Raw genomic sequence first — 25,647 nt, forward strand, 5'->3', positions numbered from 1 at the left:
ACACCTTACTAACTTTATCTAACGCACAACTACTTCTCCTTTGAAGGGAAGGTATACAAACAAATCTGTGGCACCCTCCTATGCCATCCTGTTTATGGGCCATCCAGTGGAAACTTTCCTAGCCGCCTAAAACCCCAAATCCCTGGTGTAGTTCAGACTGGTTGGTGATATCTTCATGATATGGACTCAGGGCCAAGACACCATATCCTCATTCCTGCCTCCCATTGGCTTCATCTGGTCTTCCTCAACTACATGTGCCACTTCCCTGGACATTGATTTCCTCCTCTCTGATGGCTCCATCTGCATCTCTGTCCACATTAAAGCTGTCACCCTACAGTAAATGTATTTCAACACCTGTCATCCCTTTCACACCATAAAGTCCATCCCATACAGCCTGTCCACCCAGGGACGGTGTATCTGCAGTGACAAGAAATCCCTTGCTCATCATGCTGAAAGTCTCACCAAGGCCTACACAGACAGGCACTGTTCGCCAGACCTAGTCTGCAAACTGATCTCCCATGCCATTTCCCCTTGTGCCTCAATGCTCCCACCACCCCAAGAACCAGCCACAAAGGAGTATCCCTTTCATCATCCAGTACCACCCTGGACTGGAACAACTGAACCACATGCTTTGCTAGAGCTTTGATCATCTAAATGAGAGAGATCCTACCCGAGATACAAGGCGTGTTTTTTAAGTAATGTCCATTTGAACATAAGTACACAATGAAAGGTTATTTCAAAAAAGTAAATTTATTTTCAGAAAGTACATACTTCACTCTATTTTTTGACATAGTTGCCAAGTTTGTTCAAACATGTATCATACCTCTCAACCAATTTTAAAATACCCTCTTCATAAAAACTTGCTGCCTGCTCCAATAACCAAGAGTTCACTGCCATTTTCACGTCATTGTCATCATTGTAACAGTTGCCACTGAGGTGTCGTTTGAGGTGGAGGAACAGATGGTAATTGCTCGGCGCAAGATCAGGACTGTAGGGTGGGTGGTCTAAAACTTCCCAGCCAAAACTGTCCAATAAATCGTGGGTCTGACCTGTGGTGTGAGGTCTTGCATTGCCATGGAGAAGGACAATTTTCTTTGTCACCATGCCGTGTCTTTTGTTTTAAATCGCTCTGCATAGCTTTCTCATGGTTTGGCAGTATGCTTCTGCATTGATAGTGGTTCCTCGTTGCATGAAGTCGACCAACAAAACAGCATGCCTATCCCAAAACACCAACACCATGATTTTGTGCTGGGACAGAGTCTATTTGGCCATCACCTTTACAGACGAGAGTGTGTGTGTCTCCATTCCATGCTCTGTTGCTTTGAATAGGGTGTGATATGCGAAACCCATGTTTCATCTTCAGTTACGATCTGACTCAAGGAGAGGAGGAGGAGGAGGAGGAGGAGCTTAGTGTTGAACGTCCCGTCGACAACGAGGTCATTAGAGACGGAGCGCAAGCTCGGGTGAGGGAAGGATGGGGAAGGAAATCGGCCGTGCCCTTTCAAAGGAACCATCCCGGCATTTGCCTGAAGCGATTTAGGGAAATCACGGAAAACCTAAATCAGGATGTCTGGAGACGGGTTTGAACCGTGACTCAAGAAGCCATCACCTTCTTCGTGATAATGAGTCAAGAACTCCATTGCACACTCAACTCTTTGATTTTTGTGGTCCTCTGTTAGGAGTGTCGGGACCCAACAGGAGCACAGTTTCCTAAACTTTAGGTGTTCAGAAACAATGTTGTAAAGGACTGATCTCAACACATGAGGAAATTCATTTGAGAGACCTGTTATTGTGAAGCGCCTGTTCTCACTAATCCTCACTTCAACTGAAGCCACCAAATCATCTGTAATCAAAGAAGGGTGACTGGAGTGGTCCTCATCACGGATGTTGTCAAGGCCATCTTTGAATTCTCGTACCCACTTACGCACTTTGCTTTCACTCATAACGGTATCACTGTACACTTTGCTAATCTGTTGATGAATTTCTGCAGCAGACAGGTTCCTTGCTGACAAAAACCATATCACTGAGCAAACCTCACATGTGGCGGGCAAGTTGATAGTCTTAAACATTTTGAAAGCACGGAACAGAACCGTACAGGTTAGCTACAGAGCTGAAACTGAGCGCAGTTGTTCCCGAGGCATGCCGGTACACGACGCACATGCTCGTTGCAGTATGCACGCGAACTACTAGTGTCTACAACAAAATGGACCTTACTTAAAAAACACACCTCGTACTTCCCACTCTTCCTAAAGTGGTGTTCCATCACCCACCCAACCTTCACAACATCCTAGTCAATCCCTATGCCACTCCAATCCCAACCCCTTGCCACAAGAATCATTTCCCTGTGGAAGACCCAGGTGCAAGATCTCCCCAATTCCTCCACCCAGCACTTCCTATTCCAGTCCTGTTACAGATTTATCCTACCCATCAGGGGCTGGACCACCTGCGAAAGCAGCTATGTCATTTACCAGCTCTGCTGCACTCATTACAAAGATTTTTATGTTGGTATGACTGCCATCCAGCTGTCCACCAGGATGAACAGCCACTGCCAAACTGTGGCCAAGAGCAAAGTAGACTGCCTAGTGGCACAACATGCAGCTGAACATAACATGCTTGATTTCAATGCCTGCTTCACTACCCAATCCATCTGGATCATCGTATCTACTACCAGCTTTTCTGAACTAGACAGATTGAAGTTATCCTTACAACACATTCTCTGTTCCCATAATTATCCCAGACTCAACCAATGGTAACACCCTCCACCCAGCAGCTTCCCCCCTCTGGCGTGTCATCTCTTCTCCATTCTTGTCTCCCACCCTCTATGTTTGCCACCCTCTGTCAGTGCACCCACCTGTCTTTCCCCGCTCCTCTCCTTTTTCACTCCTTTTTTCTCCACCTCCCTGCCCCACAACCTTATGATGGTGTTCCTGTTGACATTCTAGTCCCTGCACAGTCCACCAGACAGAATTCGTCTCTCTCTCCCCACCCCTACACAATTATCCCTTCCCGTTCCCGCCCCCTCCGGGTTGCTGTTTGCATCCTATGTGATAGTTGCATTCTGGCCTGAGATGCCAAAGTTGGCAGTCGTGCTCATGAGGTGTGCTTGATTGTGTGTATGAATGGAAAGTATTTCTCTTTTGCTGATGAAGGCTGTGACCGAAAGCTTAGTGTCTTTTAATTGTGCCTGTCTGCAGCTTAACATGTCTTCTTTATGGTAAGTAGGAATCTATGTTTTCATACATTGTTGATATTTCTTATTATTATCGTCAATGAAACCATTAATGTGAAATCTGAAGTTGTATGGTCCAGGATTGAGCAAATTCATTGTTGCATCTCATTCTGAAAATTTGTTAAATGAAATTTTCATTTCAGGTGATCTGCAGAATGAAGTGTCAGTCCTCGAGTGGCTGATAGATGATGACAACCGAGAACTAGCTGATGAAATTGAAGCTGTTAATGTTCGCATGCTAGAACGATTACTGGAAGAATCTCATCTTCTGGCTGTATTCTTCTGTAAGCTAACACTATAATATATTTCATGCTGTATCTAACGAAGAAGAAACTATTTATTAACAACAATTGCTTGAAATTGAATAATTATGAAAAATAATGTTTTACATTCTCTTTGTTTCTTTTCATTAAAAAATACAAACAAAAATTTTAAGGCAAAAAGGGAGCAAGTGAGGTATTGGGTGAGGAATAAGGAGATGTAGGGAGATAAAAGAGACAGATAATAAGAAGAAAAGTGAGAGAGCAAGATAGAACCTTATGGCTCCTTGTGGCTATCACTGAAAGTAGGGTAGCATGCAGAAGCAAATGGGACAGGTGCTGCTGCCAACATTAGAAGTATTAATGGTAGGAGAGTAGAATCTCCAGAATTAGCTAACAGTATAATTATGATAAATAGATGAAAACTTGCTGTACATATACAGAGGAAGTTAACCCTTTGTTGGATTATCTTAATGAGTCAGCTCTTAGGATTTCTTCCTCCCTGTTCTCCATAGATCGCTCACTGATGTACTTTAAAGCAGTTCTTATAGCACATTAGGTGTGCTCGAAGATGCAAGCAGGCAACCTGCATATATAAACTGGGAATGCGGGTAGCTAATCTATTTGAAATAAGGGCTGAGATGCCATACCAGTGCATTTATTAGGAAACTTTATAAAATAATTTACTGTTAAATAGTTGTATCAATTCAGCACAGAAGTTACTAAAAATTGGGAGCATTGTTGAAATGATTATTACCACAGAAGCCTCAGATTACACCCTATCACCGAGTGGCGGGACTGACATGCAGCAGAAATCTCATGTGTACTTTGTCATAGTGGTATTCTAGTGTCAAAGCTTTAGTGACAATTAGGCACCTCCTAGCATTCATTATGCCAAAGATATACTCGAATAGCTAATACTTATTAAAGAAAAGTCTCAGTTTTACACCTGAATGTATGTGGTTTCCGTATATATAGGTCCCCAGGAAAGATTCTTTTTCATGGTTTGCTTACATCTCCTCTCTCCAATGATTCACTATTGCACCATATGGTCCCTCTGTTAGCGATGCCTGTGTGGGAAACAGCTTCTCACTTGCTACTGCTGTGTTCTGTAGTGCCACTTAAGGGCACCCCAATAAAATATAAACTTAAGAAAATAAAATGCTGTCCAGAATAAGAGGAACTTCACAAAGTGCAAATTCCTGACTTTATTTTTTCTTGTGGTGCTAAAAATTTAAGTGGCTTTTGCTCAATCTTTGGAATGGAGATGTTTGATTGTCACATTGGTCCTTTCCCTTATAAAATAAGGATGAAACAGTTTCATTATCCCATTTTAATTGTAGAAAAGTTCTTTTATCAATAGCACAGTTCTGCACTTAACTGGGTGTATATTACTCAAAATTGTGTCTTTGATTTCTGAGGGATCCAGATAGTTTTATGTGCAATACTTAAAAATTATCAACATTATTGCCAAAATGATAAATATATTAAACTTCTTTCCAAGTTTTCTTGACTCAATAATTTTCAGTCTTCCATCTGAAGTTAGTACTTCCACTTCTTGCAGTTAACAATAATTAAATTTTTAAGCATTACAATTTATTTAACTCATTAGTAACATGTTTTTGATAGCTATTTTTTCACATTTCCTCCTCCCCTCTTCTTCCTTCATGCCAAGTCAGCAAGGGAGATACGGGAAAACATTAAGATCTACACAGCTTTGTGAAACTTCTCTTTTATTTAAATACACCATTATACTTGTTGTAATGCCACCAGGTGGCAAAATATCTTCTTGGTCCACACTCTGGAGAAATACGCCAGTAATCTGTGTATGTGTCGTTGACATACAACTGGAAATACTGTATCTAAGTGCAGCAATCACTCCTGATAGGTATATTATAGTTTGTGCCAGGCGTTTTCAATCAAAGTGGAATGCTATAGCCACTTATTACTTTGTTTTATAAAATATTTTTCTGTCTTAGTTTTTGTAGATATCTAGAGATGGAAAATACTGAAACGTGTCATATGAGCAGCGAAGTCACTCCTTGCCTGATGGTTGACATTTATCATTATGACCCAGTCTGCCTGAATTCACAACTACTACTATTATAATAATGTTCATGTGTTACCTGTATGTTCCAGCCTGTCTTGATTTCAGTCATAACTTTCGAAAATTAGGTTTCACTTGAGTAATCTATAAATTGTTTTATTTATCTCTTGTCCGTTACTTTATCATTTTTTCATTGGTGGATGTTCACTCTAATTATTAATTGCAATTACTCTTGCAAGGTATTTACTGCTTAGTGATTTCTGCCAAAATTTGGTTTCAGATGATGAGGACTGCCCAGAATGTGATGAAATTCTTGAAGCTCTGGAGCAGATTGATGGTGAAGCAGATCAGTTTGGTATGGAAGCATTTTCCAATAAGTCAGTACTAGATTTCATAATAATATTGTGGCTTATCAAACATATTAAAACTGTGTCTCGGACCAGAACCCAAATTTGGATCTATGGCTATGAGTAGTGAAGCTTAGCTGGAGAGTGCATTGCCAAAAATGTATTTCCCAAGCAATTCATCCTGCGGTCTTCCTCTTTTCACCCAATAGCAATAAGGCCTCGGAAAACTATACCTCATCCTTCACTAGGGCTTTAAATTCTTATATTGTGCCCTGAAATGAGAGGCATGTTACACAATGTGCCACCTTCATCAGTCAGAGTGGTATTCTGTTACCCACTTAACCTATGTGATGTGCTAGTCCATTCCTATGATAGTTCTGCTCCCAGTCTTGCAACATGTGAGTTATTCCCCCATGGACAACATATTTGCAACACTTGGCCTGTACATCCATGCATCACCCTCAACTGCTGTACAGTCATAGGCATTTCCTGTGTTATGAAAGTTATGTCTTTATGCCTATGGAACCACATTTTATACCGGCTGTGCTGCAATTACTATGTACCATTCTGTAAGAGGATGACAACTAAGCAGTTGTCTATACCAGATAAATGGCCACTGCCAAACTGTGGCCAGCTGAAAACATGACTCTCCAGTTGCTGAAAATGACAGACACCACACCACTAATGACTTTAAATGCTGCTTTAGTACCCATGTATTTTTTCTCTCCCCCCCCCCCCCCTCTTGTTGCCCCCCTGTACTCTCTGAGCACCACACAACTGGGAACTGTTCCTTCAGCACACTTCCTGTTCTCACAATCCCCAAGACTGGCCTTAGTCTCCACCAGCCCTCTGCCCATGATATCACCTGACATTTTTTAAGCTACTTTTCATTTGTAATCATTTTCCTCCACATTCCTACAACCCCCCCCCCCCCTCCTCCCCCACCACCGCCACCACGTCTCTCTCTCTCTCTCTCTCTCTCTCTCTCTCTCTCTCTTTCTCTCTCTCAATTCTTAAAGTGTGTGAGAGCATGCACCTCAACTAGAAAAAGGGTGTTAGACCAGATGCGACCGTCGGATTCAGCATAATTTGGGCTGATTGACCTTTAAGGTAACTCATTTAGTCTGAGACTAAAAACTGAGCTGGATTAAAATTCTTAATTGGCAAATGACTGTATTTACTAGCACATAAAAATTATGAAGATGAGTAGATTATCATAAATGCTTAGCCAATAGCAAAATCATTCCTGACCATAAGAATATTTCACAAATAGCAGGATAGTCATTACTACCCCAACCAGGAGTGACAGTAAATACAGAAGAACTAAACATGGAAGATACAAATTCATGTCAAAATTCACATGTCAAGGAATAAATACGTAGAAATTGTAAGAACATATGCAAAACACAGTGTGATGCGGAAACTGCTTGACAGCTATAATTCCTTTGTCACCACATACACAACACTACACCACTGTAAACACATATTGTCACTGGTTGGCATTGATGTTGACTGACACCACGACTCGTGTAGTAGATGCCACACCAGTCACCTTCACGGAAGTGGAGCATCATCTCAGAAACAGACTGGAAAGTGCACGTGTAGTTACAAGTCTATTGGATACTAGAGTGTTCGTTCTTTTTGATGCTGTGTCTTGATGCAGCAGTGGTTGGTGGTGCCTCATAGAAAATGTATGCAGGCTTCATACAGTTTATTGACACAGTTGTGGACTTGTCGTTTACAGCAATGTCCAGCATCTGCGTATCTTTCCCTAAGGCGAAATATGGGCCAATGTAAGGGGGGTGTAAGGGTGTTTTGACACTGTCTGTCCAGAGTGTTACATGCGAGCACATCGCGATGCATATAAGTGGTCGGCATACCATGCATGGTGGCCTTGAGTGACTGTATCAGTGCCATGTGGTCACATAACTGATGGAGGAAATCCAGGGAGATGCAGTGTTTCACCATAGACCAGTTCCACAGTTGAGGAGCTGATGTCTGGTTTATAAATGGTTCACAGTCCCTTAAGAACCACAGGAAGTGCAGACGCCACCTTCAGTGAATGATGCCAATGCTCAATCATGCCATTGCTGGCATGATGATAGCTGGTTGTCTTGTGGTGCACGTACCTGCAAAACTATCGGTTGTAGTCAGTAGTTATGTGTAGTAGACAGCCGAATCTTGTTAGCCACACTGAAATGAATGCTGAGGCTAAAGTTTCTGCAGTGATGTTGTTCATTGCCACAGCTTATAGGCAGTGTGTAAAGTGATATATCATGACGAGCAAATACTACTGACCGTCTGAAGGAGGAAGAGGGCCTATGGAATCTAGGTGAATATGTGCAAAATGCAAGGTTGTGTCTGGGAAACTGCCATCTGGCGTGTGCACATGATGGATCACCTTACAACTCTGACACTTGCTTCTCCATCCCATGCCATACAAAACAATGTGAAAGTAGCTGAAAAGTTGAACAGGCTCAGGATGGCACAGATTGTGAACACTGAAATGTGTTCAATAGGAATGGATGTGATTTTCTCTGTAAATATCACCAAAAATTGGGCATTATTGTCGGGAATGTCAACGAGTTTTAACTTCAGCCCTGAAGTGGCGTCATTGATGAAAGTTTTGAGCTCTTGGTCTTTCTGTTAGGTCTTGTCTAGTTCCAGAAAATCTATAGTTTTCACAACATTGTTGACACAGGAAGGACAGTTGGCCACCACATTTCCAATGCCAGGAATGTGTTGTTAGATGTCCGTATTAAATTGGCTTATGTACTCAAGATGATTATACTGCTGAGGAGAGCAGTTGTTACTGTTTTGCTTGAAAGTGTAGGTCAGTGGCTTGTAATCCATGTAGACAAAAAGCTCTCTTGCACATGTCCTCTGAACTGTACTGTGGTACTGCCTTAACATGTGGGCCAGTAAGTGCCACACTGAGTGGTTCTTACCGTTCTGCTGCATGTGATAGATTGCAGCAGTAAAAGTTTACTGTTTCTAGGAACCAATTTAACTGTTTAATTTTAGTTGGTCTTGGCTTTTGCAGAAAGGCTTTGACCTTCCCTGTCAACAATACAGAGCCTGCAGCTGATATCAGTGGCATGGGAACATAACTTCAGGTTGTCCAAATGTGCATTTGGCCATGTTCAACACCACACCATAATGTTCCAAATATTTGAATACTTCTTAGGGGTGATAGTGGTGTTGGTGCTTGATGGTCGGCTAACCGAGTATGTTATCAAGATGTGTGAAGCAGAATGGCAGGGCTTGCAGGACAGAGATGATAAACTTCCCCCAGATTTGAGCAGCATTTCATAACACAAAAGTCATGAGTTTGCTCACAAAAAGTCACACACGAGTAATAATTGGTGTCTTCAGAATGCATTCCTCCAACACAGGGAACTGTGTATTAGTCTTAGCGCAGTCCTAAACATTGAAAATTGTCACTCCATGTAATGTGTAATTGCAGTTGTACAACAGTGGCATGGGGAAGTGATAGGGCATTGTTCTGGAACTCAGTGCACGATAATCACCATATGGACACCAAGCTCCTCCTTTCTTCAGAACATGGTGTAGAGTGGACTATGGATAACCACTGACCATGGCCAATAGTTTGAATCAGATCTGTTCACACAGCTGGCAAGGTTCTGTGAGTATGTGCATCACAAGACAACCTGTTACCATCCTACCAGGAGGTCTAGTCAACATACAAAATTGACTTAGTTGGGAAACATACTCCATGTTACACAACTGAATTGTATCTCAGTGGAATCCTGCAGCCGTCAGCCCAGTAATGCTGTTGTCCAGCCAAGAATTGGAGACACCTGGTATGATATGGTAATGTGCCAATAGATCAGCTCATGAAATGGCTTCCATAACATGTGCGACAGTGAAACCTCAGGTGAACAGTCAGCGTAGAGCCAAATTCAGTTCAATCTGCTGAGTCCCATATGTGGAGACTGAAGAGCTATTAGCAGCAGACAAACAGAATGCAGATGGTGGATGTAGCAGTGTACTGAAGTATGATGTGAGGTGCTCAGGTCCAAACCGGTGTCTATTAGATACTTATGGCTGAAATTTCTGTCACTGACGTACAGGTGACATGACTTCATAAGGCAGCCGGGTGCACCTATGACCGACTGCCACTGGCATTTGGGAACAAACAAGGTGCTGTACAATTCTGTGCCTGCTCACCAAACTTACAATGGCATCAGCACTTGGGTTGGTCCATGTTAGACGATGCAGCATTGGTTTATGATCAGCTTCTGGATCTCTGGCAATAACATCCTCTACCATTCCAAGCACCAACTTATAACAGCAGCATATCAATCTGCATGTATAACTTCTCCACTTTTACTGTCAATGAGTTGAACTCTCTGCGTGTGACTATTGCTGCCACTGTCATACTACCACCTAGAATTGTCACTGCACTAACATGGGTGCGTGTGATGATCTCTTGAATTCAATCAGTCAGCTCTGCCACCACATCCAACATTTTTGTTTGTGATGCCACAACCACTTTGACCTGCAGCAATTGTCTGCTGCACAGTGTGTGTTGTAGATTGCCAACAACAGTAACTTTCCACCTTGCTCCAAAGGTGACATGTTTATTGTGATGGCTTGCAGTCACCTATATATCTCCTTGTGTCAATATCTGCCAGATTTGCTCCTCATGTGTTGCTGTGACTCTCTGGATTACTTCTGATTTAAGGCTTCCTTGTGAATTCTCCTGAGGTGGTGCAGTAATCATGTCTTGTACTTATGTGGCATTGCAGTGGTCAAGTCGACCCATGACAAGGGCAAATTTTGTTGATTCTGCCATAATTCCTGTGTAGCAAAAGCTAGCTTCTACTTGTGTGAACCATAGGATTGGGTTATTCAGCCAGAACAAAATCAAATGGACTGACAGTGTGGACACTGCTGGTGCGTCAGTCATCTTGCATAATAATTAAAGCTGACTGTGGTTGTTAGCCCTTTGCTAAGATGACATCAGGGTCACAAAGTGTCAGATACAGTGTAACTTGTGCTGACCAACCTTTGAAATAACACATTGGGTCTGGGCCTAGAAACTGAGCTGGATTAAAATTCTTTATTAGAAAATAACGGGGTCTGTTTACTAGCTCCTAAAACAGATTATAACAGGAGCCAGGTAGAAGATCAGGAATGCTTAACCGACAGCAAAATCATTTCTGAATGTCAGAATATTTCATAAACAGCAGGATAGTGATTACTACTGTAACCAGAAGCAACAGTAAGCACAGAACAACTAAATATGGAACATATAAGTTATATCAAAATTCACAGATCAAGGAATAAACATACTGAGAACATAAGAACATATACAAAATACAGTGCCTACAATTCATTTGTCGCTGAGCACACATGACGCTGCACCAATGAAAACATGTAAAGTCACTGATTGACACAAATGTTGACTGATGGTGTGACATGCTTAGAAGACCCTACAACACTACACCAGAAAAGTCTTTATGTTGTTAAATGATTATATGCACTAAACATCAACTAGCTACATGTGAGTGATTGCCTTTGAACAGTTTTATTTATTGTTTCCATCTTGACATTTCTGTTGTTGTATTACTTAACATGCAGAAACTGAAAATTATTGAGCTTTATTCAAACAAATATGAAATCCTATATGGTAAATGTTTAGCTTGTTAACAGCAATGTATGCCATTAGAACAAAATGATACATTAACAAGAACCTACTGTAACAGTAATAACAAGAACAACAACAACAATAATTTTGTTGTCATTAGGCCATTGCAGCACTAGAGAATGTAGCACATATAGTGCAAGACAATTGATAATTTAACAGAAACACCTAGCTATTAACACCACAGTACTATTTTACAGTTGATAAATTCATTTATATCATAGAATGGGTGGGCAGCTAATCAGTCATGCACTGTTTGTTGGAAAGCTTGTTCTGGTAAATCTTGTCCAGTCTGTTAAGTCTTATTAAATAATTTGCACACCACATGAGTTCACAGCTGTTAAGTGATTTGTACAGTCTGTGATGTGGTGCATAAAAATCAGTTACTCATATTGCTTCTTGTGTTGCAACAATGTCCATTTTCTCTGTGTTTCGTTTCTGGTAACTTCTTCTTTATAATAATTAAAACATAGTATGTGATAAGTTCATTGCAGTCATGATTTTTTGTCCACAAAGAGCTAAGGTTTACTGTGTGCTTTTTATGAAGTACTGGTAATTACTCTAATAGCTTTCTTCTGCAGTATTAAGAGTTATGCATACAACTAGAGTTTCTCCACAAAATAATACCATATCCTGTTATGCTTTGGGAAAAAAATAGGATGTTATATATTTGAGGTACACAATCCACAAGTCTCCTTAAAAAATAAATGACTCTGTGCAATGATACAGATAGATGGTAGGGCTATGTTGGGCTATGATTGGTTATTACCCATCAGCATATTTAAGGTGCACCTCCATAAAATAGAACAACTGTACATTCATTTGACATATCACTGGGAACATAACTTGGACTTAAACGTGATTTAAAATTAATCAAAATTGTTCCATGATGTAATCACTAAAGTTGTTATTCTGCTATTCAAATAACGCTTCACCAGTCACAGTTTTAACAGACCAGTTAAAATACCATTGAACACACAAGTTAATACCTTGTCACATTACAAGTCAGAATTATTAAAATGATAAGCCAATTTGGTGGTTACATACAAAAATCTATTAATTAAATAACAATTATTTGGCCTTTTATGAGAAATGCTAACCATAAATAGCATCCAGACAATATAGCAATTAAAGACCCAAGAGTTAGTCTCCTACAGTTCATCACTATAATGTTGTGTCCTCCAAACCAGTGTCCTCACATGGGCATAGCTGACAATACACACCAGAGCTCAGCACGAATCCAAAAGCCCTGTTTTCCAGCGCACACTCCCAGAGGTGAGCTCTATCAGTACCACCGTGTGGCAAAACTTAGCAGTGTCCTTCACTGCTGCCACACAAATTGCATTGGCATGACTTTTAAACTGCCACAGAATTATGATGTCACACTCTTGATAACTTACTAATATGATATTGTACATTTGACCCCAAGATAATTGATCATCTAAATATAACCCCAAAAATGTAATGTAACTTGGATCATATGGCAGAAGCTTGTTTTTAGTCTAAAAACCATCCGCTGTGTTTCATTTTCATTCAGCAAGAATCCTTGCTCTAAGCCAATAGAATGCTTCAGTAGTTGTCTTTACAACACAAGTTTTAAGGCTATTGCAGTCATTATTACTGTGAAGAAATGTGGTATCATCTGCATGCAGCTCTGTAGTGGACTTAATAAATGATGGCAGATCATTAATCAGTATGTGGAACAAGATAGGGACCAGTACAGATCCCTGTGAAACACCTACCATAATGTGTTCTACAATGGATATTTCTTTGCCAACATTGAAAAGTTGCTTACAGCTCTGCATATCTGATTTTAGTAGTTTATGGCTGTTATCTCTGATGTAACAGAGTGCCATTTCTTCTGGAAGTGTTGTATTCCCCACACTATCAGTGTCTTTGCTTAGATCACAAAAAGTGACTGGAACAAAGCTTTTATCCTCAAATGCTTGAAGTAATTATTTGACTACAGATTGTATAACATCAAATGTTGATGAGTTTTTCCTAAAACTGTATTGTTATCCATTAATTACTCCCAAATCTGCAAAGTAAACACATAACTGTTGGTAAATTACATATTCCTATACTTTACAAAAAAACTGGGACTATGGAAATGGGCCTGTAACTTGGTGAGTCATTATCTCTCTTTTTACATTCTGGAACTAACCTAGACAGTTTCAGCTCATCAGTAAAATATCTTTAGATGTACCTTTGTTTATGCAGAGCCTTAAGGGGTACACAATATACCTATTAGTTTCTTTAGTATCAGTGCAATTTGCATGAAAATGATCTGAGATGATGTACTGATGTGGATGTACTTTCGATAACTTTTCTTATGTCTTGACCACACATTTCTTTTTCCGACAACCTTACGAGTTTCAACTTTACGTCATTTTCAAAGGCTACAAAATACAACACAAAAATGGAATCAGAAGATGTGAAAATATGATACATTTCACCATTATAAGAGACATATTACAGTGACAAGAATATCTGTAGTATGTTGCAAGGTTTGTCTATATATCTACACTGCCTGATAATTTCAATTCTTTACAGTTCTTAGGATGAAACTGGATGAGATTCAGAGGAGGTAAACAGTCAATATTGATGATTTACAAACTTTTTTTAAAAAAAAATAACTGATGAACTGGTATCAGGTTTCATAATATTATTTCTTTCTTCTTTAATTGACTTAATAAACCTTTAATTGACTTAATAAGCCAATCATTGAATTTTTAGGGACAGGTATTAATTTTTTTGTTTCTTCCATATATAGCAACACTGTTTATTAATTCCCAAGGAGCTTTGCACTTACTGGTGGAATTCTCAATATTACTGATTTTGCATGCCTTTTTGACTTGCAAAATGGATTTTTTGAACTCATTCCTACATTTAACATACGGTCACTCTTCAGACTGTGTTGTGTGTTGTACAACTTATTTGTTTTTTCAGTTTTTAAAATCATTTAGTATGCCATTGATTTTGTATGCTTGGAACCTTGGTTTTAAAAGTTTTGCCAATTATTTTCCATTTGTGTATGGAATGCTGTCATTAAATTGCATCAAATATTCTTTAAATACATATCAAATATTATGTTTTCTGACCAGTTATTAAAGTATAATGTGTGTGTCTCAATAATATTGGCAAAGCCAGTCTCTGTCAGCAAGGGAGTTTCAAAACCTGACAATTTTATCATCACTAACAGGTGTGGTGATCACATGTTTAGGGATAAGCCTATTTCTATTAATCTTATCAGGATGGAATCTACTAGTGCAATCTAAAGTTACAGAATTATGATCTGAAAATGGAAACACTTCTACTTCGCACTATTCTTCTGTAGCTTTAAAATTGACAAAAATATTGTCAAGATGTGCTTGATCTCTTGTGGTCCTGTTGTTGATAGAGTGTTAATTGCATAGTGTTAGAAGCTTTTTCAGTTCATTGATCCTACGTTTATGTGTTGTTGCATCAAAATCTGCATTCAGATCTCCACCTATTACGATCTTGCAATGGACCCATCCAGTCAATCTAAATACAACTGACATCATGTCCAATTTTTCTAAAGATATATTAGTGATACCCTTAAGTGATTTGTAAGGTATTATTGCCAACATAAAGCTGTCAATAATTATACCAACAGTACTTAAAGAATGATGCCATCTGTAGCAAGTAAAAATAACAGATTCCAATTAACATTAATAACTATAAAGAATCAAGCATCCATATTGTGGTGGATACATCTGATAGTATGCTTGATTCTGTGTCTGAAAGAGTACACTAAAATTGGAAAAAGAGCAGCAGCTCAGAAACTAGCAAAATTTTCCTCATTTTGTTTCTATGCTCCCCATACCAATCAGCAACATGTGAGTCATTGCCTGTTATCGTTTTTATTTATTGTTTCACTAATGTTCGGTCCACTTGACCCAAGTTTTGAGTCTAAGGCCATTATCTAGTGTTAAATTGCTGTAAACTTTTGTGTTGCAGTGTACAATCAAGCAAAGAATCTGCACCCTCCAAAAAAATAGTGTATAATCCTAAATGTACTGTATTATATTATATAAAAGTTGACAGTGCATTATCTTACTACATAAATGGATAGGGTGTCAGTACCAAGTACTGATGTTGGGGTACTGTCTACTACAGAAAACAGAGAATGAGAAGTCTCCTAGTTCTTTCAACATTTCTGGCAGTATTTGAAATTGGTTAATACTGGTACAAAGTGCCTAAATCTGCTGCAGTATTAATAACAGAATAAACAGAGATTGTAGACGATCAAGCAGAATTTACTTTAACTATTTTGACAGTATTTAATTGCAGTGATTAAGTGAACAATATCTGATTACTGAGAAGCTACCCTCTTATAGGCCTTTACTGATTATAGTATTTGAAGTTTCACAAGCATCTTTATCATCAGTGCAGGTTTCTAACATTTGTGATGTTATATTAATATGTGGTTTTCAAAGAATGCTGTATGATGTTGCTGATTCCTGCAATTTCTGTTATCTGTGATGTTACTGCAGTGCAGTGCACACTAACCTTCCAGCTTGTACTGCATAACATGAGTTACAGTCCTGTTTCATTCTTCAAGGCATTTAAGGCTGACTGCAGAGGGTTCTACTGCTGCCAACGTACATTTCATATATTGGACACAAAGATAAGAGAAATTACGGCTCATATTGAGGCATATGTAGTCATTTTTCCTGTGCTACATTTGTGGGTGGAACAGGAAAGAAAATGGCTAGTAGTGGTACAAGGTACCATCTGCCATGCAGCGTATGGTGATTTGTGGAGTATGGATGTAGGTGTAGATGTAGATGGCCTGTCTCTCTGTCATAAAAATTTTGCCTACATACACAGTAGTCGAGTAATCCAATGAATAATTTATTGCTTTCTAGATTTTTGCCTGTTTTGTTACTTTCAAACTATTTGCAACAGTAAAGGAAATTATCTGTGGAACAAAACAACTCAGAAGAGATCCTTGTCTAAAACTGTAATGCTTTTCAAAGATGTACAAACTTCTTTTTCTTGTGGCTTTGTCAACCATCAGCACAGTGTTGGCATGATTATTAAATGGATTTAGCATGGTTAGGTTAAGGGGTGGTTGGATGTCCTTGCTGTTGCCACCCTGTAACTCTCTGATATGGGATATGTGTGTGTGTAGTATTATTCATGTGAAAGTGAGTGAAAGTTTCTGATATGTTTGCAAATCATGTAAGGAAGACAGGAGTAGGATACCAGCCTGGTATTTATTATGTGGGACAGTGCCTGAAAACTACATCCAGATTGTCCGACACACCAGCCCTCATTGTTAATCCGCCATGCAGATTTGTTCCTGGGCTGACGCACCTCCCAGTCCTGGAAGTAGTGCTTTAACATGCACATCCAACCAGACTGGTCTGTTGAAGTAGTACAATAAGTTTAAAATGTCAGTCTTACTATTAATAGCTACACACAATTTTCTGTATAGTATATAAGATACTGTGACATTCTTTTTTTACCTTTATATATTATTGTAATAAATGTTTTTTACTGATAACAATAGTGTAATTAATGATAATTTGTAGAAAGAATCTTATTATTTTTGTTGCAGGAATTGACATGGTAAAAATAAATGATCCAAAAGCACTCAGACAGTATAACATTGTCAACTCTCCATCACTTGTCTATTTTAGAAAGAAAATTCCTCTTCTTTATGATGGTATGTTGTTAATGACACTTTAAAAATCAGTATAATTATTACTGTGCTTGTCATTTTTCATACTTATTGCTAATCATTACTCTAGGGGACCTGCATGATGAGGAAAAAGTTCTTGCGTGGCTTACATCACAAGACATTTTTGAAATAAAAAATGAAATTGAAGAAGTAAACCGAAAGATGTTAGATAAACTGCTGGATGAAAATGAGTTTCTAGCTGTATACTTCTGTAAGTATGAGATATTTTTAAAAACAAGTAGCACTAATATTTTACTTTCATATGATTTGATGATACATATTGTGGTGTGCGTACTGTAAGACCTTCGGTACACACACCATCAGGTTATTTGACTTGTCACTCTAACGAAGTAGGCGAGTGTCAGCAATATGTCTTGTGGTCTTATCATGGCATGTTTATCTTCTGCCATTAGGTCAGATGATAGAAATGCTACTTGCACGCTTAGAGTAGCAGACCAACTTTAAACAGAACTTGATTAATTTTCATACACATTTATTAAAATAATAAAAATCATAGATATTACGTAACTTGATTCTGGATGCTGTTTACAATTGACAATCTGAAGTCACTTTGGTCTTGGCATGTTAATCTTATTGTCACATATCTCTGATACTTGACAAAATGTCTATACATTTCCCTTCATGGCTATGTATAGGAATATGATAATCTTATTAGGTGCAGACTGAAACTTGACTACAGACTAATGTAGACTGACTAATCGGAGGTCTGTACACTCGTTATAATACCTCGCGCGTTCATGTGTCACTGCACGAGTGTGATCCGTGAGGAGAAAAGGTTCTACGTTAGCAGCAATCTCATTGGCTGCGTTACATATTAATACGCGGATCAGCGGAAGCAGAGTTTGGCCCGTCTCTAAAACAGTGTCCTCTCGTAGTGCAGAGACAGACGAGCACTGCGCCTGCGCTGTTGTGCTTAGCGGGGCGCGCTCTAGTGGGAAAGTTGTATACGCGCTGACTACGTGGAACTATGTACACAACACACATAAAATTTTGAAAGAGTGGTCCTCTCATTGTGATCTTTTAACGTTGTGCAAGTTTCAGGATCGTATGTCAGAAAGAAATTTGTCATCTACAATGTGCATTCTCATAGTTGCAGTTGGTTGTTGTTTACACACACAATGTTTAAATTATTGGAAACTTTAACTGCATACCATGCCCTCTGCTCACAGGCATTCATCAAGAAGTTTGATAAAAGAACATATTAAATAATAATTGTGTTCTGAAAATGAAACTTTATATATCATCATAACATCTATTGAGCTGAACGTATTTGATCACACAACAGTCCAGTTTTTCCCCTTCAGAAATAAATTTGATTCTAAAAATTTTCATTTGTAGCACAAGTAATGCTTTCATTACATTTGCTTGGTCCAGCAATAGTCCATCTTTTTTTTCCTTTTCCCTCCAATATGAATATTTTTTTCCAAATCCTGTAAAATATGCATTTGTAGTAGAAATAACCTTGGTTGAGAATTCATTGTCTGCAGATCTTTTATTGAGGAAAGAAAGCTCAGAAAGCGCTGAGGGCAAAATGTGGGGAACTATACTGAAACTCACCGTGTTCACTGTTGCCTTGACAATAGGCAAAGTGTGAGTAGGTACATTGTTCTGATGCAGGTACACATTTTTGTGCAATTATCTTGGTTGCCTCTGTTATAGCCAGCATGCAGGTTATACAGTTAACATACTCAATAAAAATTATTCACTGTTTCACAGTTTTCTAATTGTCACTTATGATGATATCCTGTTAAATGGGTTTCTTATTTTCTTTTTCTTCCAACTCACTATGTAATGCAGTTTTCTTTCTGTAGCGTCATAAGGATCCATCTGTGTTTGTGTTTCATCTACAAGGCTTTTGAATTTGGTTCAGTTCTCCAAACATGATTTTGAAATGACCTTCCTTAAACAATTCTGGCATGCGGTTAACAGATGTAGTATCAGTTGCACTCTAATTCTTCAAACACAGAATGTCATTCACAATATTACGTACCTATTCCTATCTCATGAATGTTCATGTGATGGTGTTCTAAGACAAGGTCATGAATTTTATCATTGTTTATCCCTTATGTATTATAAATGTGACAGTTTGTGTGTATGTTTGTTTGTTAACTCCTTCACACTGAAATGGGTGGGCAGATATGGAAGAAATTTGGAATGGAATTAGCTTATACCAAGAATTAACGATAGGCTACTTTCAAAAGTGTGTAGTAGAAGATATTTATTGATCTGAAGAACATAACGCGAGATGTGGAACAGTATTTACAAAGAGATTAAAAAATTAGCCAACCAGCTGCAAATAAGTTACATGTAACTTACACAAATATTTTATCCTGTGACGCCTATTACATTTGTATGTTGACAAGGGCATCTAACTGTGGGCATTTACTAATGGGTAGTCATAATGAAGTATGATATATATAATCTGGCGCTATCTAAAGCCATGGCTTGCAATAATTCCTGTTTCATCAATATCTGTTATGACAAGAGCTGTTTGGCTTCATCTTATCTATTGCGCCATCGTGTGATGTAATAAGGCCAATACTTCTGAAGAAGATATTTTTACAAATATCAAAACCATGGTCAAGAGATAATAAACCTGTATTTGTAACTGGTTGGCTGAGTTTTCAATCTCTTCAGAATCATACAGTTGCTGTTTTGCAGCCATGTTTAAGATTTTGTTTTACAGTATTTGCGCTTATAAAAAGATATTTACTCTTTGACTTTTGAACTGTATCATATTTGTGAAAATGCTTTTAATCTTTAATATGTCCTATGTAATATGATTCAGTGTAATGAATACAATGCTTACTCATTCCTCAAAGTGTTTAATCCACATTTCCATGCAAGTCCATTACATTTTAGCTACTGAGGGTTAGGGATATGTTTTATGTAGCTTCTAAGCTGCTTAAAGACTCACAATGACTGTGTCATTTAAAAGCTGTACGACAAATGTCAAGCCTTTTCATTTAGGTATAACTTGTTTCACCCATGGGCTCTGCTACTGAGGCACCTTCTAGTGTACCCGACACTGTGGATCTCGCCTCACAGCAAAGTGATTGGTGAATGGTAACGCATTCACGTCGCTCGAGGGAGAGCCAGTGTGGACACTGGTCATCTGGCCCCGCCCATTCACCCTCTGAGTGGACAGGTGACTGCTCCTTCAGCATGGTGCAAGCAGGCACACGATGGGAGGGGTTAACTAGTTATCTGCAGCTCCAACATTAGGCATGTTATGGAGCCCTTTAGGCAGATAGCATTCAGGGCTGGAAAGAAAGCAAAAGTGCACTTGGTATGTATGCTGTGGGGTCTCATCCAAGATGCATGCAATTTGCAACATTGTTCCCGGGGTTGATTGGGGTCCTTTGGTTTGGAACCTAGTAGAGTGGAGGGTCTCAGCCAAAGGATTCATCGACTCTGTGAAGGTCTTGGCTGCAGTTTTGTGGACCTGTGTTATTGGATGGGAATTTGTAGGACTCCCCTTGCTAGGTCAGGGGTGCATTACACAAAGGAAGCAGCCACTTGGTTAGGAGAATATGTGTGGAGTGCACATTAGGGTTTTTTAGACACGGTGGTGGTTTGAGGTACTCTGATGAAAACTTGCTAGTTGATACTCAGCTAGGAAAGTCAGACCACATTTAGAGTAAAGACATTTTCACTGTTAAAATTTTATCAGTAAGTTGTCAAAGTATTTGTAGCAAAATTCCTGAATTTACTGCCCTCCAGGAAAGTTCTTGCACTCAAATTATTCTTGGGATCAAGAGCTGGCTGAGACCCAAAGTGGATAGCTCTGAGATATTTAGCGAGTCATGGATAATGTATTGGGAAAACAAATTAGAGGCCATAGGTGGGAGAGTGTTCATTACGGTTGACAAGAATATCATCTCTATTGAGATTGGAGTTGAGTGTGACAGTATAGTTATCTGCTCACATTTAACTGGTCTAGGTGAAACCAATTTAATTGTTGGATCTTTTTACCAGCCAACTGATTCTGCCATAACAGTTCTTGAGTCATTCAAAGAATATCTATAGTCAGTAGTGCGTAAATACTCAGATTATCAGTGCTAGTTGGAGGTGAGTTAAATCTATTGAGTATAGACTGGGATGTCTATGGAGGTGGTGCTGCGCATACAGACAGGCAGTCATGCAAAGTAATTTCGAACACTGCAAAGTACTTTGAACACTGTCTTGAGCAGCTAGCTCGGCAGCCCACACACATTGGAAATATCTTAGACCTTGTCGCTATAAATAGATCAGTCCTTATCAACAATGTCAATATAGAAATGGGGATTAGTGATCAGGATGTCATTGTAGTACTGTGGTTACATAAGCCAGTAAATCAGTTTAGAAAGCTAGGAGAGTATTTCTGCTAGAACGAGCAGAAATGCAGTTGTTAATACCTCACTTAGACATTGAACTGACATGTCTAAGTTCCAGTAAGATGGACATAGAGGACTTATGGGCAAAGTTTAAGCAGATTGTAAATCATGGCTGGAGAATTACGTGCCTAACAAGTGGATTAAGGACAAAAAAGACCCACCCTGGTTTAATAACAAGATTCAGAAACTGCTGAGGAAGCAGAGGCTGGTGACTATCAGCTGAAAAGAGAACGCACAAATGATGACAAGCAAAGGGTAGTAGAGGTTCGTGTGTCTGCGAAAAGACGTATGTGTGAAGCATACAACCACTACCACTGTCATACCTTAGCAAAAGGTCTGGCAGAGAACCTGAGAAAATTCTGGTCGTATGTAAAATTGCTAAGTGGGTCTAAGACTTCCATCTACTCACTTGTTGACCAATCTTGTATGGAAGTTGAAGATAGCAAAACGAAAGCTGAAGTTTCAAATTTCACATTTAAGAAACTGTTCATCTAGGAGAATTGTACAGACATACTGTCATTTGACCATCAAACAGACTCCCACATGGACAACACAATAATAAGCATCCCTGGAATAGAGAAGAAGGAGTTGTGAACAAATACATAGGGAAGAAGGAGTTGTAAACAGATAAGTCACCAGGTCCAGATGGAATCCCGGTTTGGTTTTTCAAAGAGTACTCTATGACATTGGCCCTTTGCTTATTTTTCATTTATTGTGAATCACTCAACCAGCACAAAGTTCCAAGCAACTGGGATAAAGTGTAGGTGACTCCTGTGTATAAGAAGGGCAAAAGAACGGACCCACAAAATTACAGACCAATATTCCTAACATTGGTTTGCTGCAGGATCCTTGAATGTAATCTCAGTTTGAATATAATAAAATTTTCTTGAGACTGAGAAGCTTATGCCCACAAATCAGCATGGTTTTGGAAAGAATCACTCATGTGAACTCAGCTTGCCATTTTCTCTCACATGATCTACTGCAAACTATGGATGAGGGGCAATGGGCAGATTCCATATTTCTAGATTTCCAGAGAGCATTTGCCACAGTGGCCCACTGCAGGCTGTTACAGAAGGTACGAGCATATGGAATAGATTCACAGATATGTGAGTGGCTCAAAGTCTTCTTAAGTTACAGAACCCAGTATATTGTCATCGACAGTGAATGTTCATCAGAGACAAAGGTATCATCAGGAGTGATAGGACTGCTATTATTCTCTATATACATAAATGATTTGGTGGACAGGGTGGGCAGCAATCTGTGGTTGTTTGCTGATGATGTTGTGGTGTATGGTAAGCCACAGATTGCTGCCCACCCTGTCCACCAAATCATTTATGTATACAGAGAATAATAGCAGTCCTATCACTCCTGATGATACCTTTGTCTCTGCTGTGGAGTTGAGTGACTGTAGGAGGATACAAGATGACTTAGATAAAAGTTCTGGTTGCTGTGATTTATTTATTTATTTATTTACACATCTAGTTCTGTAGGACCAAATTAAGGACCAAATCTTAAAGGTTATGGAACGTGTCAGTACATGGAACTGCAACATAAAAAGTAATAACAGATAAAATAAAACGTTTATGAACACAATAAAAGTCAAGCCATAAGATAAAGTAAACACAATCAACAATATAACATAGGAATCAGCTCAAATTTTCAAGGAACTCCTTGACAGAATAGAAGGAGTGACCCATGAGGAAACTCTTCCATTTTGATTTGAAAGTGCATGGATTACTGTTAAGATTTTTGAATTCTTGTGGTAGCTTATTGAAAATGGATGCAGCAGTATACTGCAGACCTTTCTGCACACGAGTTAAGGATGTGTGATCCAAATGTAGACGGGATTTCTACCTAGTATTAACAGAGTGAAAGCTGCCAATTCTTGGGAATAAGCTGATATTGTTAACAAGAGATGGCAGTAAAGAACATATATATGGAGAGGCCAATGTCAGATTACCCAGACTACTGAACAGGGATCGACAAGAGGTTCGCGAACTTACACCACTTACTGGCTGAACTACCCATTTCTGAGCCAAAAATTTCTTTTGAAGAGGGGAAGAGTTACCCCAAAATATAATACCATATGACATAAGCGAATGAAAATAAGCAAAGTACACTAATTTATGTGTCGAACAACCACTTACTTCAGATACATAATAAAACATGGCAGCATTAAGTCTTTGTACAAGATCCTGAACATGGGCTTCCCACAACAGTTTACTATCTACCTGTACACCTAGAAATTTGAGTTCAGTTTCACTAATCATATGCCCATTCTGTGAAATTAAAACATTGGGTTCTGTTAAATAGTTTGTTAGAAACTGTAAAAACTGAATCATATTCTGATGTAGCATTAGTTTATTTTCTACAAGCCATGAACTTATATCATGACTGCACTATTTGAAACCCATAATGTTTGGAAACAGTCTTAGTTGTGTCCTGCTTGACACAGTTATGTCATTTAAATATCTGAGTGTACTGTTGAAATTCGACCTGAAATGGAATGACCATGTGAGCATTGTGGCAGGAAAGGTAAATGGTCAACATTGGTTTACTGGGAGAATTCAAGGAAATTGTGGTTCACCTATAAAGGAAACTGCTCATAGGGTGCCAGTCCAACCTATTCTTGAACACTGCTGAAGTGCTTGGGATCCGTGCCAGGTAGGATTAAAGGAAGACATTGAAGCAGTTGAGAGGCAGGCTGCTAGATTTGTTACTGGTAGATTTGAAGAACATGCAAGTGTTACAAAGATGATTCAGGAACTCATTTGGGAGTTCCTGCGGGGAAGACAACATTCTTTTCGAAAACACTATTGAGAAAATTTAGAGAATGAGCATTTGAATCTGAGTGCAGAATGATTCTATGCTTCCCACATACATTGTGCAAGATATGAGAATCAGGGCTCATATGAAGACATATAGACAGTTTTTTTCCCTTGTTTTATTTGTGAGTGAAAGAGGAAAAGAAACTAGTGGTAAAGGTAGCGTCCACCATGCACTGTAAGGTGGATTGCAGAGTATCGGTGTTGATGTAGAATATATTAAGCTATTAGTTAGGCTGGATTTGATTACAACATTCAAGCTTATCCACTGGTAACAGGCACACGCGTGGGGGCAGATGACGTTAATGTACATACAAGTATTATGAACTTTGCACTGCACCTAATTAGAAATTGCTGATGTTAATTCTTAATTGAATCAATATGTTTGTTACTGCTTCTTGCTGAAGCAGCTGGATGGATGTGGATGAATGTGAACCAAAACAGAACTGTTGCCATGAAAGGTGCAGAAACTGTAACTATAAAAACAAGTGGGCATGAAAAAATGTATTACACTGTTGTCCTTTCATATTGCGCTAGTGGTACTAAACTTATCCCAGTGATCATTTTCAAATGCAAAACAATGCCAAAACCTTCTGAAATACTGCCCAGTTGTGTTGTTCACATACATGACAAGGGTTGGAAATTATGTGGAAGAGAAGGAAATGTGCTTTATGGAAGAAGGGTTCTCTTCCTGTGCTAGATCAGTTTAGTGGTCACTTGAAAAATTCTGTGAAAGAGAAATTGAAACATGGAAATACAAAGCTTCCTGTTTTTCCTGGATGACTTACTTCACAATTGCAACCGCTGATGTCTCAATAAACAAGCCATTTGAAGTGTTCATGAGAGAGGAATGGAACAAATGGATGATGGACAAAAATCAACATGAATTCACGTTGAAAGGAGCTTTGAAATGACGTACAATCAAAAAAGTGTGTCAGTGGATAAAACAGTTGTGATTTAGAGTGAGAGAAGTCATTATTGTTAAATCTATCAAGAACTGCGGCATAAGTAATGCCCTTGATGGCAGGAAGACCATCTTATATACAGTATATGAAGAAGACAACAATGATGATGGAGGAAAAGGAAGAAGAAGAAGAAGAAGAAGAAGAAGGTTTAGATGACAATTTTCAGGAATTTTAAAGGTCAGCTTGCTTTTATAAA

General features: G+C 38.9%; 1 protein-coding gene across 3 annotated transcripts in view; it reads left to right on the forward strand.

The window, feature by feature from the left end:
* The window catches only part of LOC126482333 (uncharacterized), a 488,737-nt gene that overhangs the window by 448,173 nt on the left and 14,917 nt on the right, over positions 1–25,647 (forward strand). For all 3 annotated transcript variants that reach the window (XM_050106394.1, XM_050106396.1, XM_050106395.1), the window contains 4 exons: positions 3,373–3,513; positions 5,817–5,891; positions 17,142–17,249; positions 17,335–17,475. In XM_050106394.1, the coding sequence (XP_049962351.1) occupies positions 3,373–3,513; positions 5,817–5,891; positions 17,142–17,249; positions 17,335–17,475 (465 nt within the window). The remainder of the gene's footprint in view (positions 1–3,372; positions 3,514–5,816; positions 5,892–17,141; positions 17,250–17,334; positions 17,476–25,647) is intronic.

This window comes from Schistocerca serialis, chromosome 5 (assembly GCF_023864345.2).
Source record: "Schistocerca serialis cubense isolate TAMUIC-IGC-003099 chromosome 5, iqSchSeri2.2, whole genome shotgun sequence".
Lineage (NCBI taxonomy): Eukaryota > Metazoa > Arthropoda > Insecta > Orthoptera > Acrididae > Schistocerca > Schistocerca serialis.